The sequence below is a fragment of the Magallana gigas genome, chromosome 2, assembly GCF_963853765.1.
Source record: "Magallana gigas chromosome 2, xbMagGiga1.1, whole genome shotgun sequence".
NCBI lineage: Eukaryota > Metazoa > Mollusca > Bivalvia > Ostreida > Ostreidae > Magallana > Magallana gigas.
Genome location: NC_088854.1, coordinates 54,587,137 through 54,608,151, shown reverse-complemented (window position 1 = coordinate 54,608,151; position 21,015 = coordinate 54,587,137). Strand labels below are relative to the sequence as shown.

Sequence of the window (21,015 nt, the reverse complement as noted above, 5' to 3'; positions counted from 1 at the left end):
GACATAAAATAGATCTAAAATTAATTCAGTATAATGTGCATTATCTGCCTTGGATTTCAGCAATTTGAAGATACTAAAATTTGTTATTTTAAGAAATAATGTTAGAGTAAATTAAATCCAATAAGAATATGGTATTGCTGTTGTAAAAAAAAAAAAAAAAAAAAAAGAATTATACATTCATCAATATAGCTATAAAGTTAAATATTGACTCTCGGGTCGATTAATTTGACGATTATGTATATATATAATAAGTGTATTCTTCAGCTTGGAAATGCGTATAAGACAATGGATGTGATGTTGAAAAATTACATAACTCCTTTTTTTTTTAAGAGTATTCTTGGTTTTGAAAATATGTACATGCATTATGAAATGAAGATTTATATCTTGTGGTTGAAAATCGAAACGACAAAATTTGTATCTGAAAAAAGATGTTTCAAATTGAATTACTTTCAACTTTTACAGTATGTGGTAAAATACTTCAAGAGAGACAACTTGAACAAAATGCATCAAATAAGAGGGAATTCACATTTTAGTATTTTATACGTGTTTTCTTCTATAACAATCATTTTAAAATTATTCTAACTTCCTTTAACAGCTTTTCGTACTTGGTTATTTGTTTTGTTGTTATTTCCTGACTGTGATGCTTTAAAAAAAGAATAAGAACAAAGTCATATATTTTATCAAATTTAAACAGACAAAGACCTAAATCGTGAAATTCGATTTGCTAATATGAGTTGTATATTTAAGGAATAAGGATTCATTCTTTGAGCATTATAAGGTGATGATTTTGGTCGGGGCGTGATCAAATCCAATAAAGCCCGAAGGGCTTTTTGATAGATTTGATCACGCTCCGACCGAAATTATCACCTCATATTACTCAAAGAATGATTCCAGATAACTTATATTTAATATATAATTCTATGCCACTGTACAATTAACCATTTTAATATAAATAAGCAAACCCCGGCAGGCACCTCAATAATACGTCATTTGAAGTTATGGGTATTATGGTACAAAATCGATATGTAGTGTTATCACAGGCCAAGACACTGAAACATGTAAATATATGTATATTCAATTTTATTTTTATATCGATTTGAGAATTTGGTTTCTCGATTTAGGCACAGGCCTTTACTGTTGATGGAGGATTAGTCGTTGTAACAGATGTTTGTTGCCTTCACTAATTTATGCGTGTGGCAACATGCTATCACGCAATGTTTATAATTTTTAGAAATACCTTTATTGTGCCCAACTTTTTAATCTTGCATCAATAATCATCTTGCATAAACTACCATTAAGCTTAAAAGTACAAATGATTCAAATGACATGAAATATTGATTGAAAAACAACTTTTCTCGGTCTCATTTGCCGAGGATTTCGTATATGGTTTGTTTCGGGGAGTTTTGTTTTTGATTTAGTTTAAATAGGGATTTCCCTTGCGAGAATGTGATGATGGGCAACATTGCGGATAGTGGGCGTGCGTGTTTGATTCATTGTGACAGTTTACAGTACCATTTAGTGATAATTTGCACCAATTTTAGAAGTAAGTTACGAATGTAATATATTCCTTAGAATATTCAATATCTGCTGTTTTATCCACCAGTTGAAGCCTTTATCTTTGAGAAGAGCCCATGCATTTGACAAATAACATACTAAACCAAAAGCTTAAATCTGAATAACAATCTTGTCACTAAGAATTTAATTACGTTTGCAATAATTTAGGCATTAAGTTTTAATTATTATTAATAAGAGGACCAATCATCTTAGTCGTGATTTCATTAATGTAGTAACATCCCCTGCGATCTACTTAGCTGGTACATTTTAAGCAAGGGTTTTCATAGAACCAGATATCTCCTACCATATATCTATCTGGACAGGTAAAGTTAATATTCCTTTCATAACTTTTCACCATCGTCCATCTGCCGAAGTTGAAGGGAGGCTTATTACTGCACTCAAAAATGAAAAACACTTAAAATAGGCAGAATTACAATTGAAGAAAAAAAAAACCAAAACCGTTGGAATGTTGGTCCTAAATTTTTCTTACGAAAGATTGTGTGAAGGAGATGTCCGCCATATACCGGTATGAGGACCAAAAATGTGAACATTTTTGAACTGCCTTGTTTACACCAAAACCTGACCAAAAACTGCTGTCAGAAGATAAAAAATCAATAAATGGTTTGTATGCAAATTACACACAAGTACAGAGCATCCGTTAGAGCTGCCTAGCAGGGGACTTAAACTGTTGATTTTAACATCTCCAAAAATACAAGATGGTCAGTGGTGTCCACCCTTCAGCCATTTGTTGATGGATAGGTTAAATCTTGCAATCTTCAGCTGGTTAAAAGTAAACTGGAATTTTATTTGCTAAAAATTTTCAATCCATTGCTTTGTCAAAATAACTGGGTGGAAGTAATATTAAAATTTACAATATGAAAATAGTCATTTCATTTATACCTATTCGACACATTCAAAATGTTCAATGTGGCAGTACACTAGAGTCAGATAATGGCTTAAATAAGAGCATGATAAGATAAAGGTTTTCTCAGAATTACATGCATTAGAGATTCCCCATGCTGGTCACCGTGGACGAGATAGCTATGTATCTCATTGAATGTATTGTCCGATGTGTTACTGACACAAACATATTTAATATTGTTTCTTTTTTTATTCATAATAATATACATATATATTCGTATATACTTATTTTGTTGATCATGCAGAGGTTGATAAAAAGACTGATGCAATGGAAGAGATCGTGGAAACTTATATTGAAATGTACATTTAGAGTGTTCTTTTTAAATATCAAGTAAAAATTTGTCGGAAAAAATGTCTTGGCACTTTTTTGCCAATATCAAATTAAATGTTAATTTGCAAAATTGCTGATGGGGGTTTGTTGAACGAAGATTAAGATCCGTCACAGCTTTCTTCGCCTGATATAAAAAACGAATACCTTCGAATTCTTCAGGTGGTCAGAGCATAACAATTAAAACAGTATTGTTGTTTGATATTTTTAAGTACCTTTTGCATCCCAGTTTTAGTCGATGTCAAGTTTCCTATCAAAATACAAAAATAAGACCTAGATTATTTGATAATACATAAAGCCTACGTCAAAAAGCTCCAGCCATGAACATGATAGCTTCATCCTCAACAGTGGTTAACCCCCTTCGACCAAGCGTCTTCATCTTTAAACCCATCTGAACACTCTAAGTCTGAAATTTCTCCATTTTAATCTGTACAATTCTCACAAACGTGGATATGGCCTTCCTTTGGTATAAAAAAAGATATTAAACCATGTACTCAAGTTTCGAGGTATGCTTCATTTCGTCAATTATTCAACATAAGTTGGTGGAATTTATACTTTATATTAGAATAACATTACTATCGAACATGTGCCAGTATTTAATAATTGCCCGAGTTCATCCACAATTGTTCGCCAGTATGGTAACAGGAAAACATAGATAACATCAGTTACATGATATTACAAAGATGTCACAATGGAGCTTGGAACAAGAAAGCGGTGCAAACTGGTGTAAATATACTTTAGAAATGTGACTTTCTAAATATTATATCGTATGCTTTACTAGATAATTTTCTGCATAATCTTCATTTATGAAACTCTTATTTACAACCATAGTTTGTCCATAATACTGGCACAGTCTAACAAGTAAATCGCATACATATTATGTCAAATCATAATGTTTTGAAATATATCAAGGTCCATTGTGCTATCTCCGTCCACTGAGCTATCTCCAACTTTTGAAGTGCCTCTTGTCTCTCTTTGTCGCTCTGAATTCATAAGTTATCGTTACAAAGACTCTACATTTCAATATTTCGCATATTTTTCTTCTAAACTAGTCTACTGAAAAATAAATCCAACTTCCCTAACACAAACATCCGGTAATTAGTTGCTTTGTTTTCCGTATTTTTAAATCCTTATTTATAACAAAGAAAACAGAGAAAACTCGAGTGTTCAACAAAAGCTAATGTGACGTGGACCTGGACATTCGATTTGCGACTATTAATTGCACATTTACATTCTTTCTCATTATATTACTTTGATTATTAGAACTTCGGCTGCAAGGTCACGCAGATTATAGTTGATGTGTGGTCGTCGTTGTTACAAGAACTCCTTGTATTCACTGAAAAGGCAGATTGTGACAAAGGTTTGGACTTGTCTTTCTTGCAGAATTGAATTGAATTGAACACATTTTATCAATTAAATCAAATGGATTAGACACAAGTTCTAAATAACTTAGGTAGTCTTCTCCTAATAATGAAATTTTATAGATATTGCCAATAATAACGTTTTATATGAATACATATTTAATAAATATACATGAATAAACATTCTACTATATATATAATATCACATTATAAATTTAGATATTTTTTTTGCAGAAGCGGCCACATTCACTCAAGAAAATTTGTACCAACTTCTTGCCGACTTAGTAAGCATCAGGCTTCTTGTCATATTTACTGGCAAGTTACTATTACACTTAAAGAACGGTTTGAAGATGAAAACAAATATTTTGTACCAAAAAATGATTTTTATTTTACGGTGATACCTGTTTTGAATAAATCCACAGCATTAAAGTACAAAAGGGTTCAAATGACACTCAATTATATTACTTTATGTACGTAAATAAATGATTTTTTTTTTAAAGTTCGTTCACCCCTTTATTTCCCGAGAATGTCGTATTTGGTTTGGTTGAAATGTGGATCTCCAACGCAAACGAGTGATGGGCAACAATTCGGATAGTGGGCGTGCGTGTTCGATTCGTGGTAGCAGTGTTCAGCTTGCATCAATGACCCACATCTGGAAAATTAATATTCAACCAATTTCTTATCTATAAGTTGAAGTCTTTATCTTTGGAGGAAACTCACAGGACAAATTAACAATAACACAATAACCAAATATCTATATTTTTTTAAATAATAGCAGGCCACCTTTCTTAAGATTAATTTACTACACAATGTATTGGTCGTTTATGATAGAGATAAATAAAGGTTCTTACGATACACACGCCCAGTAACCGACATGACAGGAACACTCTCCACAGTAATCACCCCAGGGCCAGGTATCTCCTTCTTTGTGTCCATCTGGACACTCGCCTGAAATTACATGTATATTCAGTATCGGTGTATATAGGCAAATTAGTGTTCCATTCACAACTTCTCTACTCAGTTTGTCTTCATCATTAAGAAACATGAGGAAAGCTCATCATTGCACTTATGTAATAACTTTTAGTTTTAACATATAAATGTATGTCGTATACCATTTCAGACGTTTTAACTCTACTCAATAATTTGCACTTTCAATATGTGAAAATATCATTTATTGTTATTCTTCCTACCTCTATAAGATATATATGCCCCTTTGGACATTGGTATTAGGATTAAGGAGCCGTATGCACCAAACAGTAACGCCAACTTTAACACAGTCATTGTATTTGACGAAGTTTCTGCAAATTACCAGCTAGCACTAGATAAGGTACATGTATAAAGGTTTGTATCAGTCATGTGACTTCTTAGGTGTTACACACATTGCAGTTTTTTTAAAAAGTTGTGATGCAACTGCCAAGATATTTTGATTTAACACGAGACGTATTAAAGATAATTGTTTTGCCTCGGACTAGAATGTCGCGACGTCATTGGATGAAACGCGTCACGTGGCTGCCTTACAAATTTCTTTAAAAGGCAAGCGTCAAAATTTATAGCGCAACATGGCGGACGTAACGTTATTTGAACTGATTTTCTACACAAACCTTTGTTTACATATCAAACTTTAGGTCCTCGACAAAACAAAACACTTATTAGGTTTGTTACTGACTGTTTAAAGAAATTTGTGGGGTCGGTAAAGTCCATAGAAGGCTCGGCTCCGCCTCGCCTTCTATGGACTTTACCGTCCCCACAAATTTCTTTAAACAGTCAGTAACAAACCTAATAAGTAATATTATATCATAGACAGATGTTTGTTTTTCTTTACTGTATCGTTAATATCTTTTATATTCTTCAAATATATATCTGAAATGTTGATATTTATCTTTGATTGATGTATATTTATTGCTGATCTACCTTACCAAAAGATTCAAGTTGAACAACCGAAGGTTGTAAATGCTCCAAAACATGAAAATAAAAAGTTAATAACTAGAATTTCACATAACAAGTCTTAGTATATAAAACACTTTTACGGTAAACAGCACTGCAGTTTATGAAGTGGCCATGTCTCGCTTTGAATGTACTGCGTAATGAACATTAAAACTAGTCTTCTAACATACAAAAGGACAACACATTATACGGTTCCAAAATATTACACTAAACCTTTGGTGAAAGACTCTTCAGCTGGTATTGGAATGGAATTTGATTCGCTATCAGTTTGTTTGTTCAATCCCATGTCTTGTCAAATTGTGAACTTTAAAATTATACTTCGTGTGAGTAATAACAATTTACTGGAATACAATATGAAAGCATTATTTTTGTATTTACACTCATCTGATTATACAATTTAACATTAATATACAAAGTGTCAAATACTTACTAAACTCAAAACAATAATTGGAGAATATGAGCTGCAATTTTCATGCTGAAAATTTTTTTAACGAAAAAGTTATTTTCTACTGAAATGGCAAAAATTAACATGATTTTTTAATTTCTGTTAGCCTTATTTTTGTGGGAAAAGCCGATAAAAAAACATTAAAAGATGCAAGATTGAATTATTGTCGTCCTGTACAAAAATTGAATTGCTATATATATTCCTTAGAAGAGAAATCTTTCTTCCGACAAAAAAAATTATGATTTTTTTCAATTCTTTTTTATCGTAAAAGTTTAAGTTACATGCAGACTTAGCATTCTAGCATGTTTTTGCAGCAAAATAAAATTCTAAAAAATACAGCTCATATTGCTTTAATTATGCGTATGATTCTTGCCTCAGTGATATACATATGCCCCTTTGGACATTGGTATTAGGATTAAAAAATCGTATGCACCAATCAGTAACGCCAACTTTAGTACAGTCATTGTCTTTGGCAAAATCCCTGTATACATATTCATGTACATAGACTACAGTTTGTAAAACCACAACATTTAAAGTTAAATTACAGAAATGATGCATTGTAAGCATTACAATTGGAAGTACCTTCAAGTCAATTCTTGCATATAGTAAATGCTCTTTTGGACATTATTATTAGAAAACCATTGATTAATGCACAACTTTATGAGAAATGCTTACCATAATACATGCATTATTATGACTGCGAATTCATATCGAACACCAGCTCTGCGTATAGTAGACATGATCGTTTGCAGGAGGATATAGTGATGTATGTCACAAAGGAGTATGTGACGACTTAACGGCGTAATCTCGTTTATTTATCAAAAACAAAATGTGAGATGTTAGGTCTTTTTAAGTATGCTTTACTTAAGAATCCCCTGCTTTGTCTAATTTATGATACTTGTATTTACAACCATAGCTTGTCCATAATATTGATGCAGTTTTCTCGCATACATATTATGTACGATAGGTTTATATAACAGGTTTCATTGTGCATCTTCCAACTTCTGAAGTGTTTCTTGTCTCTCTTTCTACTGGAGACAAAAATCGCTCTGAATTCGTAAGTTATCTTTAGACGTATAATTTTTCTTCTATAAGTCTATAAAAAAATGCAATCTACTTCAAAATAGTAATCCGAATTCTTCTTTGTTTTCCTTACGTTTTCAATTGTTATGCAGTTTAACAAGAGATAAGAAACAACTAATTAATTTGATCAAACCTACATGTTAAGGAACCTAGGCCTGGATCGTGAAATTCGATTTCCTGCTATAGATTGTACACGTATATTATTTTTATATCGATTTGAGAACTTGATCTTCTGTTGATAGGTCAATTGACGTTACTGATGTGTGCTGTCGGTGTAACAGGTGCTTGTCTTCTTTACTAAAATAGGAGGTATTGACAAAGGTCAGACGCATCCTCACCGAAAACGTAGTAAGCACAACGCCACTGAGCTCACTCACTGGTAAGCTATTACTAGTATAACATACAAGACAACTTCCAGTTATACACGAATATCTTTATTATGTATGCAATGTTTTATTTTACGATGATCCTTGTGTTGAAAAGCCTCACAGCAAAAAAGTATAAAAAGGATCAAATGACACTCATACAACACACTCAAACAATAATTAAAAAGAGGAATTTTTAGTTTCCTATTTGCCGAGTATGTCGTATTTGGTTTGGTTGAAATGTGGATCTCCTACGCAAACAAGTGATGGGCAACAGTTCGGATAGTGGGCGTGCGTGTTCGATTCGTGGTAGCAGTGTTCAGCGGGGGCCAGGACCCCACACCTAAAAAAATTGTTACACGTTAAGAAGACCACAAAGTGATAGCTTGCACATATGTTCAAAATCAAGGAATAAACTACAATTTTCTAAAATATATTAAACCACTGTCTTTTCTATAAGTTGAAGTCTTTATTATTGGGAAAAGCCAATACGACAAACAAACATTAACACAGTACACCAAATATCTATATTTTTTTTATTGACAGCAATTACCGTTTGCAAAAATTTAAGCATGTGACGATAGAAGTTAATCAAAAGATAGGTCACTTTTTTACTTTTATGATTTTATTATTATACAATATATTGTCTGCATATATTTGGAATGTTAATTGGTTCTTACGACACACATCCCCAGCTATCGACATGACAGGAACACTCTCCACAAGAGCCATCCCAGGCCCAGGTGTCTCCTTCCTTGTGTCCATCTGGGCATTCCCCTAACATTGGGTTAAAAAAGTGATATGTAAGCAACATTTCTTCACAACTTCTTTTATACTAAGTCTTTCCTATACAGGATATCAAAGAAGGCTTAAAACTACTCTTGGGTTTGAAACCATTTACTTTGTAAACTGACACAAAATGTTTACCGTGCACGTGGTCTGACGTATGCATTTTTTCTCAATATTTCAAAGACTACAAAATCATTTATTGTGACATATCGTACCTATATTGATAAATGCTGCCCCTTTGAACATTGGGATAAGGATAATTAAGCCATATGCACTAATAAGTAACGCCAACTTTAGAACGTCCATTGTCATTGACAGAGTCTATTCAAAATACTAACTAGCGTAAGATAAGGTACAAGTACATATAGGTTAAAATACTACAGTCACGTGTCATCTTTTTCTGTCGTTCCACGTAGCAAAATTCGACAAATAATTTACAACTATAAATACATTGATATTGTTTATAAACATTTTACAACCAAGAATTTGTGACGTAGTATTTCATCTATGAGTCTTGTGTTTGATTTGGTTATCATTTCATATTTCTGGACATTTTACAACAATCGTTCGTCAACGTTAAAAATGTAACGATTATGATTTTGTAGTCCCATTCATATGCTACTTTATTATCAAAACCGATTTGGTTTGACTTTTCCTATAGCGTCACGATCATTTCTGTCAGCTACGTCATGCATAAATTATACACGCCGCCGGTGTGAAAACTATATGATTGGTTAACTCCTATTTTTAGGCCGAGTTATCAGTATACGCTTATGCAATGCCAGAGCTGAAGGATTTCTCAGAACAGTTTATTTCCCCCCAATATTATTCATTCAAAATCGACTATCCCGTATGTTTAAATTCTGTGCTAAAAACTCTCTCTCTCTCTCTCTCTCTCTCTCTCTCTCTCTCTGTAAACGGGCGTTAAACCATAGCCTCAAGCTACGGTCCAGAGTACGGCGTTATAAAAAATATAATATTTAAAAGTTGCATGTGCTAAGCGTTCATTTCATGTAAATACCGTAAATGTATAATGCACATGTATTACCTACTAACTTGCCAGTCAAAGTTATAGGTATGAATTCCTCGATTTCTACACATTTCGATCGGCAATCGACAGTCAATAAAAGTATTGAACGATGGTGTGAAAGAACGAGACGGAATTGGAGAGTGCAAGGAGGTTTGTACATGTGCGTCTTCATTAGGCAAGTGTCCGATTCGTTTCTCTTCTGTTGCCCTATCACTTTCGGTGTAAATATCCACAAACCATTTACTGCAGATTTCTTTATTTTACCTGTCTCTGAACCCCCGGATCACCCGCTCCATACATGAACACTGGTTTGTTTACATACATAAAAAATACAGTTCTTGATCCGCTTTCCGAGTACGTTTGTTTGGGGCGGGTAAAGCTACAATTATTAACAGTAGTAAACTAAATGAAGAGTTATTTATATGGATTATTTGCACAAAATGTGGTATGGTATGATGTAAATATTTTTAAAAAATAGTGTTATTTTTATACGCGGCAAATTGCCGTAAAGTTTTTTTGTACATGTAAGTATTGTATGCACTGTAGCTTTATATTTTCTAACCCAAAATTTATACACAGAGCTACAGCTATATATGTTATGTACCGTATGTATTGTTTTATCACAAGTGTACACTTTCGAAAAATAGCACAATTTCGACAGTCACGAGTACCCATGTGAATTTTTCATTCTCTGATATGTTGTTGTTCTGTCCGTGCATAATTTAGTCTTAGTTAACCAGCAGCCAATCAGCGGTAAGCTGAATCCACCAATAAAAAAACTGTGGTTAAGGTGCGGGTATTGTTTATGTATGACGTAGCTGAAAAAGTTGAACGCGACGCGATCGGAAAAGTCAAACCAAATCGGTTTTAGTAATATTCTTCTTTTTTTATTATTTTGTTTGCATTGGCTCTCATTCCCTCATTAAGTCAATATACCAGTCTTTAAAGGAGTTTTCGCAAAGTAGTTCTCTCTTTATCTGTCTTTCCCTCTCCATCTCTCTCTTCTCCTCTTCTATTTCTTTAGTTCTCGTTTATGGTTTTAAGTTACCATTTCCTCCTGCAAACACTCATCGTTCTGTTTATCTTTTTATGATCGTTTTTGATGATTTATATATATATATATATATATATATATATATATATATATATAAAGCATCGCATTTAAATGTTCTTTCAGGGAGTGTTCTAGTAGCGTTGGTCAAAATCTCTCGAAATTCTCATTTCTTTTCTCGTTGTTTACTAGTAACTACATATAGCAGAGATTGGCTCTCCAAATAGTAATCTAGGTTCAACTTTAATTTTATTCAAAAACACACTTATTGGAAAAAATGTACACGAACATGCATTTACCACTTTTAACCACAGAAGTATAACGACACTTCATACATATGTGTAGTCTTCGTAATATGAGGCATGTGCTAAACGTTTCTGGTGGAAAGTACTCAAGTACGTAAGTACGTGTACATGTTGTATTTACTTGTTTCTTTTTAACTGATATTCTAGATTTCTTCATGTCTGTTTAATCTATTAGAAAAGAATATAGATATATTCGACATAGACATTATGTTACATATGAAATGGCCACAGTGAAAGTTGAATCTGTAGTAACTGTATATATAGACTCGTTTACGAAACGGCACCATTATGAATATTAACGCTCGTCAGTAAGTTACTACTTGAAAACGGGTTGGGGAAAGGGGGGATGGACAGGTTACTGGGCAAAGACTGCCATCTATAAATCCCCAACAATCGAATGTATTTCTATTTTCTAATTCTCATGGGTAATTTATTTTCATTCTTGTTAATTTTCACTGACTAGTTTCGGTATCGAATTCAACTATTGATTTGTTTGACTTTTTATTTTAAATATAATTTTTGTTTGATTAATTAAAATGAGATTCTTTGAAACGGGGCCAGAGTAAAAACAGCCCTCCCATCTTCATCTTAAAATATACACACACGTGTACCCTCTTTTTACGAGATCAAAACGATATAGTTTGCATGCCTTTTGTATCATTCCTCTATTAATTTTATTTGTGAGAAAATTGCAGCATGACGATCCGGTGTGTTTGATGTACGTGTACTTGATCTAAAAAGCTGGACAGATATGACAAAATATTACTAAAATAACATGTGTATATATAGATTGTAAAACTAACAGATCAGAAAACATTTTGGCAGAGTTTATAAACAACTGTCATGTACCAATTTAGATTCTTAAATTGTTTGAAATAGTCAAATTTTAACTTTTGAAAATACAGCGACACAAAGTGCTTGCTTTATTTATCTGAATACTACTGAATACATGGTTCTGCTGCATTCTACCACGGAAGTCAAAAAAATTTCATTTATTCATCGATTTATTCTCAAGAGAATCCTATTCGCTCTGCAAAAAATCAGGACTACAAAAACGATTTGCTTCAACTGTATTGAACAAAGGCTTATACCCTCTTAGTTTTATTCTAATTATACTATGTTTTTTTTATTTTCATTACAAACACAAAAAGCCTGTAATATCTTAGTACTTATACAATATAATTTATTTTATAATTTAGTAACATCTGTAGATATTTATGACAGGTTGAATGTTATATATTGAAAGATGTTAATTAAAGGATGTCATTTTTAAATATATCTTACGTAAGTATTTTGTTATTGTTTGGCAATTGCACAATACCCGTTTAAATTTACAACATCCCCATTCATAATATATTAATGCGTACAGAAGGGTTTTAATCCGTTGTTTTCCGTCAGTAACCTATTGTGAACCTTTTATGAGCAGTGAATCGATAGACATTCAAAGTAAGCCAGAAGTTCCACACGGCTGGATATAGATCCGCTCCCAGATCGGTCACTATTAAAGAGAAAGCTGTGACCCCCTGGCACAGGTATGTTTTGATAGGTCATGGTAGAGTTTTTACTGCACGTTAACAGGTTAATGCTTCGGTAGGCGAACTCGTCTGCGGGGCCAGAAAACATGTGTTTATTATTGTAACAACCCGCATTTATACAATGTTTCACACGAGCGTGTGTTACGGGCGTTGGACTAACTATAGCTAATGTCGGGTACGTACATTACTTTTTCTGCCATTCTTAATGAAAGGCCGTCCTTTCAGTCGGATTGGTGAATTAACTGGTTGTTATGTCATGAGAATAAACTGTGTTAATTAAAACTGCTCTATATTCCTCGAACAGCGTAATCAAATATTTATCAGTTAATGCACATCTCTGGTGGTTTGTTATTGTCCGACTGATCGGTAAAAAACAATGACGATAAATCTATACAGTATATGTCATTACGGGCTCCAAACATGTTTGTGCTGTAATGTAATGGAATCAGATCGATTCGTGTGCCTCCTTCGTATTCATCCAACTGAAATGTTTATTGTGATAGTACACTGACCGGTGAATAAAGTGAGAATGGACCAGCCCAGTAAAGCAGACGGGGACAGTGAAGTGATAGGAATGGACTATGATTCCGTGAGTCAGAACAACGACATTGACGACGAGGGTGGGGAGAGGTTCCGCTTCCTGCAGCTGAAAATAGAGGACGACAACGTCAGTGTGTGCAGCAGACGAAGCGAGCACCCTCCTGACCTACATATCAGGGAGGATGACGAACACCACACGCACACGGTGGTCCCCAAAACCAAACTACAGTAAGTGGTTTGTCTCAAATGTTCAAATGTTAAAAAAAGGTTAGTTAAAAAGCCTCTTCGATTTTACAGGTATTACATTTAATGTTAAACTGTAAAGTTATATCAGATTTGTGAAATTGTTCGGGAAAGGTATCAGCAAAGTGATGCAAAATTTGAAGGTATACATAAAAAATCGGATGTGTTTGTTGATTTGAAGGGGATTTTACAGATGCATAAATGTTCTGGTATTTGGTATGTTATATTTTCAGAAAGGCCCAGTTCCTTGTGAAGTCTGTGATTGAGCACGTGCTTTTCCGCGTCTTCACGGTGCTTCTGATCTTGATTGACGTCACATTGGTCGTGGTTGACATCAGCGTCACTGACCTCAGTAACGAGACGTCACACAACATCAATCTAGTGTCACGCATCATCGTCACGTATTTCCTCATCGAGATAGGGTTTAGGATTTTTTATCGCGGGTGAGCGCTTATTCTATTTGACGTACGTCTGCTTTTATTTATTATAAAGATGTTTTTCTTTAATTTTAAGAACCTCAAAACATTTTCAAGAACAAAAGTTCAACATATACGCACCATGATATAAACGTTCATTGCTGTGTTGAGCAATCAAAATAAATTTCACTCTTCTGCGTATCTTATTATCTCTTAATCTATGACTACCATCTGCAAATGCAAATTCCAAGCACCATGGCTTGCCCATTACCAATGAGTCATGTCGATGGGTTTGCTCTAACAAATTGTTTTCTGTTTTTCGCAGAAAAGAGTTCTTTAAGAGTTGCTTAGATGTGACAGACTTGGTTGTCGTCTTGGCAACGTTCATTTTAGATTTCGTTCTTGGTTTCCTGGCCGAGGTCAATTACGGAAGGTATATTCAATACTTTTTATCAACATGACAAAGACGTAAATAATACTAGCCAATATGTTTTTGATTTTTACCAAACAAAACCATAACTTTAAAACTATTTGAAAACAAAATGTCCTTTTTCTTCGACAAATAACATTGATTCATGAATTCGCAGGCTGGGGGTTATCGGGCGAGCGTTGAGAGTTATTAGAATCGGGAGGAGTGTAGTCATAATGGTGCAGCAATACCGTCACATGACGCAGGCAGCAAGAAAAACCGTGTCACAGAACAAACGTAGATACCAAAAAGACGGATTTGACCTCGACTTATGCTACATAACAAGTAAGAATGGAACATTGCGATGAGTCTTTTGACATCTTAAGATGTAAGATCGATCTCGCTTGCAGACACAACGCATCCATCTTTCTTTGGCCAGTTTACTGATAATCTTTACAACTAGGGTTTAGAAGGAATTTCGGTACAAACTATTGATTGATTCGTGAACATATTAGAAGGAAATTGCGTTTTCCATGAGACTCGTTTATAATTAATAATCCCGTCTGTCATGACACAGTGTGAGTTAAACTCCCGGGAGGACACTCGTGTAGCTAAGTCTAACTGAATTGCTGATGGCTGGGCGCTAATCGACACAATTGGTGTTCAATTAAACATGAGAAATAACCAATGACCAATTGATACAACAACAACTGGATTGCCAGCGACTTTATATATACAAACGGGCGCAACAATCGATGAAATACTAGTAACATAATTAGGTCATTTTTTATCCTGTTTTTAATGCTCCAAATCTGATTCATCACGTACAAAACAAAATACTTTTCATGTTTTGACCGGAGTACGTATTCAAAATAGACATTGAGGATAAAAATGTACAGTTTTGGCAATGATTTGATAAAATAAAATAAATGCAACTAATATAGGTCAATTTGATCAAAGAAATGCAATGTTAGGTCGCTTTCTTTTCTGAAAGTTATCATACATAAAAGATCTCAGAAATACGCTAGTTTATATTCGAATATCTTTATTTTAATCATCAAATAATTTTTTTTTTTTTTTTTTTATTTAAATATTTTATTGTCCCAGACAACTTAAACATTTATTTGATGTCAGGGTTGGGAGGCCCTGAAGTCATCAAATTTACAATATTATTGTGAAAAAAGCTGTACATAGGACATTTTTTGCATATACACACACATTCATCCAGTGTTTATGGTTGTGTACACAGAGTAACTATATATACTAAGATTGTTCAAATTTAAAAATAAGAAAAAAAGAAAGCGGAAGTTGGAAAAAATAGAGTATCCCAAGTGTAAATTAAAACAGAGGACACTTATTGAAGGGAAGAGAAAATATCCCATCGTTTATAAAAATTGTCTTCATTGTTATTTTTTTTATACATATAATGTTCTAAATTTCTATAATACAGTATTTCTCTCTTTAAGCCTTCGAAAGAAGGTAACATTTTGTTATTTCTTTTCTTATAAATATGGCGTTTTACTAAGATGATCAAAAGATTGATTATATTATTGTGCTTTGACAGTTTACCAAACAAAATATCAACAATATTGGCATCAATCATCATATTAGTTTGATCATTAATCCACTCAAAAAAAGAATTCCATAGTTCTTCAACATAAGTATACTCCCAGAATATATGGGACAAGTTTTCAGGATAAAGGTCACAAAAAGAGCATAAATCAGATTGCACAATTCCAATTCTTTTCAAAAATACATTTGTAGTTAAAATTCTGTGAACAATTCTGTATTGAAACCATTGAATTTGTACATCTGTGGATATCTTAAAGATTGCACGGTTATGTAATTTCCACCAAAATCTGTCTACATCAAGGTTAAGTTCATTTTCCCATTTAGTTTCATATTTTGGTTTTTCCCAGGATGTAGCTGTGATTATATCATATATCTCTTTTGAACCCTTTATGTTTTTGAGAATTGGCTTTAAGAAAACTGGATAATATGGATTGTTGAACATAATTGTATTTACATCGTAAGGCAGTTTTAACATTTTAATATTGTTGACAATGCCATAATAGGTTGTAAATGGAATCAGTACATCAAATTTATCACAAAAATCTTCATATTGCAGTATTTGACCATTAGTACTAAAAAAATCATATACATACAGAACACCTTTTTGAGCCAAGCATTCATAAAAAAAAAAATTGTTGTTAATTTTAAAGTTTTCATTATACCAGATTGGCTGAACAACAGATTCAGACACTTCGGTTTCAACAATTTTCCTAAATTTAAATAGAGCATCAAATACATCTCTCCAAAACAAGTTTGTACAGCAACTTGACAAAACTTTTGTAAACATATTTCCATACAGAAAAATGTTTTCAATTTTTGGCAACATACTGAGTAATAGTGATTTCCAAGAGGAAGTATAATTTAGAAATCTACGAATCCATGTGATCTTTAAGCTTGTACATAAATTGTTTAGATCTATCATTCTAAGTCCACCATCTTCATACTACAATACGCAGATGATACTGTTTTACTATTAGATGGTTAAAAAAAATCATTAAAAAATGCCTTATCTCTTATTGATCAGTTTTCAAAATACTCAGGTTTAAAACCCAATTATGATAAAACATTATGTGTTAAAATAGGTTCACTATCAAATTGTAAGCAAAATATACTCCCAGAGGTTAATATAAGATGGTCCCAGGAGCCGTTTACAGTTCTTGGTATAACCTACTGCATAGATCTAAACCCTATAGCCATGCATGAATTGAATTTTTTACCTAAACTATGTGAAATGAAAAAACTTGTTGCTTCTTGGTCGAAACGTCTGTTAAGCCCAGCTGGAAAAATAACTGTAATAAAATCTATTATTTTGCCAAAAATTATCCACTTAATTATTGCTCTTCCAAATCCTCCGTCATGTTATATGAAGGAGTTAGAACAACTTTTTTTCAATTTTATATGGAATAATAAACCTCCAAGAGTGGCAAAAAAATGTATCACACAATCATCAAATAATTTGGTAGTTGGGGATATTTATGTCCTTTTATACTTACAGTAATTTATCCCTGACTACCAAGTAGCTGTATCGAACACGTCCATTTAAAATACCATGACAGAAAAACAAAACGGATGCTCTTATAAGATCTGTATACATGTATATGTATATATTGTAGGGTAAACACCTTTCTATCTCCTGGTTGTCAGTATGATTTTTTTTTTCAGAGAGAGTGATCGCCATGTCATTTCCATCGTCTGGGGTCAGCGGAATGTACAGAAATCCTATTCAAGTAAGTCATCCACTGGTTCAGTCGTCTTTATATAAAGTCGACTGTATACCACCTCAATGCATTGACTCGTATACGACTAACTGAACATGAATAAAATTAGTGAAAGTGTCTACACATTTACTCTATTTCAGGAAGTTGCGCGGTTTCTAGATGCTAAACACGAAGGCAGCTACCTTATATTTGATTTATGCAGTAGGTCATCATAACGATTTATGAATGATTTGGCTTTGTATTGGTACTATCTTTATCATTTTCCAGCACTTGTTAAGGTCAAGATCTAGTAAATAAATCCTGACTGTCTTTTTTGTGCTAGAACCATTATGAGGTCATAATTGATTTGATGAATCTTTTCCCGTATTTTATTGCTTCAAAGGAATTATGTAGAAAATAAAACAATATTTTGAAATTCTATATTTAATCACAGAAAAAGTAATCCCGGTACCTATATTCAGTTTGACATCATTTTAAAGAGAAGGTCAATAGCTTGTTAAATGCCGTTTTTGAAGAGACTGTAAGCATTTTAGATATATTTCATTAGTCAAAAAATGGACAAATCTCCGAGATTTGTTACTTTTATCCTTCATATTTCATAGAAAATGGTTGTTTAAAACATGATTTTCCATTGTGTCTACCAAAAATTTAAGCCCCAGTACAACTTATGAAACAAAGCTATTGTCATCTTGAATTTCATTAACTTGAAGGCACCTTTCATTTACTAGATCTTGACCTTAAATCAGGTTTAGGGTTGACCAAAGTAATTTATCTTTACTTCTTTTTTGCAGGTGAACGAAATTATGATGCTTCCATTTTTCATGGCAGAGTAGAGAGAGTTTTTATCGATGATCATAATGTGCCTTCCATAAGGTAAGCTGTTGAAAATAATATACAACCTGTTTTCTGCATCAACATTCCAACAAGTGGAGCAAACAAATATGAAAACATACATCTTTATTGAACCACAGAGATATGATTGATTTCTGCATCAAAGTCCGAAAATGGTTGTCAGAGAACGAAGATCACGTGATTGCTGTTCATTGCAAAGGCGGGAAAGGGCGCACGGGAACCATGATTTGCACGTGGCTCGTAGACTGTGACATGTTCACAGAGGCAGAAGTAGGTACACGCTGTGTATATCATGATACAATGGAGCGTTCTGAAGATTTATAATTTATACTATCTTCTAAAGCAAAGAATTTGTGTCTTCTCAGGAAAGTCTTGTATATTTTGGTGACAGAAGAACAGATCTTGATAAAGGGAAAACCTTCCAAGGTGTCGAGACACCGAGTCAGGTGGGAAAATCAATTTTTAAAATATACAAATATAAGTTTTTGGGTTTGGTTTAATTAAAAAGGTTTTTGCGGTCTTGTCGAAAGACTGCATTCATTAGTTTGTATCGAAAGTAGTCCCTTCCGAAACGATATAAAACAGACTAATCTCCGATTCTAAGATTTCGGATATTCCCTTTTACAAGTACCATTTAATGAAATCGATTCTTATCTTTCCTCCTTTGTAGAGTCGTTACGTAGGTTACTATGAAAAAATCGTAAAGATTTTGGACGGCGAAGCGCCGCCGGTCGTAAAGCTGAAACTGAAGTCTATTCGGATCACAGGAATTCGCAGTAAGTTCGCCGCGCCAGCCGGAGCATGAGACTTTGCGTTCGCTTCACTGACTTTGGGTCAGTTTTCATTTTTTTTTTAACTTTTTTTCAGCCCTAGGGAATGGAGACGGCAGTGACCTGAAGTTAGATATATATCTTCAGAAGACGAACATTTTCTCTTGTAAGCTCGGGAAAAAGGACAAGTGCGAGGTAATGACCGGAACGGCGTGTCTACACACAGCTGTTATTACGTCTATCACGTCGATTTTTTCCCTTGGAGACAGATAATCTGGATTAATTGAATTTATCCGTTATGATATGTCATAATTTACCGCGACTTATCCGAGTTGCTTTGTCACATGATACGCGAATCTCTCTAACTAGGAAACGTTTGTAAACATATCTTATAATTAGTAATTACACCGAGATATGAAATTTGAATAAATGGACTTTTAATTGTAGGTGGAGTTCTCCAAGGAGAAAGACGTGGTGGAAGTGTCACCGACCGAGGAAGTGGTGCTGTATGACGATGTGAAGGTCAAATTTAACTCGGTGAGTGGACGGAGGGGGGGGGGGGGGTCCGGAATATAGGACGGACCTACAGATCTAAAGACTGATATACTTCAATAAAATAAAATCAAACTTAATAGAGATACATTGGTGCCTCGTCGTCGCTAACCACTGTCAATATGTACGATCCGCTCTTATCTCTTGCGACATGACTATATGCGGCCTACAGACCGTGACATGAGACATCGATGGGGATTCCATAAGATATACATATAAAATTGTCGGCTAATTTGATTTCTATTGAATTTCAGAACAAAATACCAAAGGGATACGATGGTTGTGCTTTTTTCTTCTGGTTCCACACCTACTTTGTTGAAAACAACAGGTTCGTGTCATCTCACCTCCTCGCGTGTTTGTTTAGTAGAGATATAGAGTAGGAATGTGTACTAGCGTACGGTTTATTTATTAGGGCGTGTACATTTGATAAATCTGATAACATCCGATTGCTTTTACAGGTTGTTAATACCCAGGGATGAACTTGATAATCCACACAAGAAGAAAACGCACAAGATATTTACTGACGATTTCTCCGTGGAAATGGTTTTTGAACCTTGTTCCTGACATCTTTTACCAGAGTTTTTTCTATTATTCTCAGACTTTTTACATAAATTTATTTTTTACCCTGCCATGCCATTCCACATTTAAAATGAACAAGTCTATATCAAAACTTTACATATATCAAAATATATCATTTTACTTGTAATTTTGATATGAATAATCCCTTTATCGTTCCTGTAGTGTTTATTGCTCAGTATATATGACGTTTATTTTTTATGTATACAAATTTTGAGGCTTTTAGCATAAAGAGCCCTGATATAACTAAGAGAATAAACATCGATATTTTACAATAAGTCTTGTTGACTCCTTAGTACACTAGAGGCCCGTGGGCCACACCACTCACTTGAGCCTGATCTTACTCTGCTCTAACTCGGACACTAATAACCCAATTTAGTTAAAATTAGATGTTAGATTCGCTCGCCTACTTGCTAATTTTAATTACCGGTAGATTGCTAACAACCAAGAAGCTTGACGATAACAATGACATTCACAAACGAGATTAAGATTTTATTGTGCTTTGTCTTCAAAATAAGGACGAAAACTTCCTACACTAGTTTAAAAGGAAATCCAGGAAAAGTGGGTTTTACGATAATTCTTTAAATGTACACTATTTGCCATTTTTCTGAAACCAAACGGTCATGTTGAGGCAAATGTATTCTGTATAATATCAG

General features: G+C 33.7%; 1 protein-coding gene and 2 long non-coding RNA genes across 4 annotated transcripts; 2 read left to right on the top strand and 1 right to left on the bottom strand.

The window, feature by feature from the left end:
* Positions 1–1,366: 1,366 nt before the first annotated feature.
* On the top strand, positions 1,367–4,530 carry LOC117681385 (uncharacterized). The gene is made up of 3 exons (XR_004596037.2): positions 1,367–1,543; positions 4,067–4,163; positions 4,399–4,530. It is a non-coding gene; the product is annotated as an uncharacterized lncRNA (long non-coding RNA).
* Positions 4,531–4,688: 158 nt separating this feature from the next.
* LOC105339150 (uncharacterized) lies at positions 4,689–9,144 on the bottom strand. Its single transcript, XR_010711355.1, has 5 exons — positions 9,006–9,144; positions 8,682–8,778; positions 7,774–8,344; positions 5,016–5,112; positions 4,689–4,816 (listed from the first exon to the last, which is right to left on the bottom strand). It is a non-coding gene; the product is annotated as an uncharacterized lncRNA (long non-coding RNA).
* Positions 9,145–12,499: 3,355 nt separating this feature from the next.
* Positions 12,500–20,786, top strand: LOC105339151 (phosphatidylinositol 3,4,5-trisphosphate 3-phosphatase TPTE2). 2 transcript variants are annotated; one of them, XM_011444582.4, is made up of 15 exons: positions 12,500–12,708; positions 13,215–13,479; positions 13,728–13,937; positions 14,236–14,343; positions 14,498–14,664; positions 17,554–17,618; positions 17,750–17,810; positions 18,401–18,482; positions 18,581–18,731; positions 18,827–18,907; positions 19,132–19,237; positions 19,329–19,426; positions 19,679–19,768; positions 20,038–20,111; positions 20,242–20,786. In XM_011444582.4, exons 2-15 carry the CDS (start codon positions 13,241–13,243, stop codon positions 20,345–20,347), a joined length of 1,638 nt encoding a protein of 545 aa, XP_011442884.3. In that variant the 5' UTR covers positions 12,500–12,708; positions 13,215–13,240; the 3' UTR covers positions 20,348–20,786. The 2 variants fall into 2 exon arrangements, with proteins under 2 accessions (XP_011442884.3, XP_011442883.3); XM_011444581.4 differs by lacking the exon at positions 12,500–12,708 and adding an exon at positions 12,715–12,886 and having other exon boundaries at positions 20,242–20,784.
* The last annotated feature ends 229 nt before the right edge of the window (positions 20,787–21,015 follow it).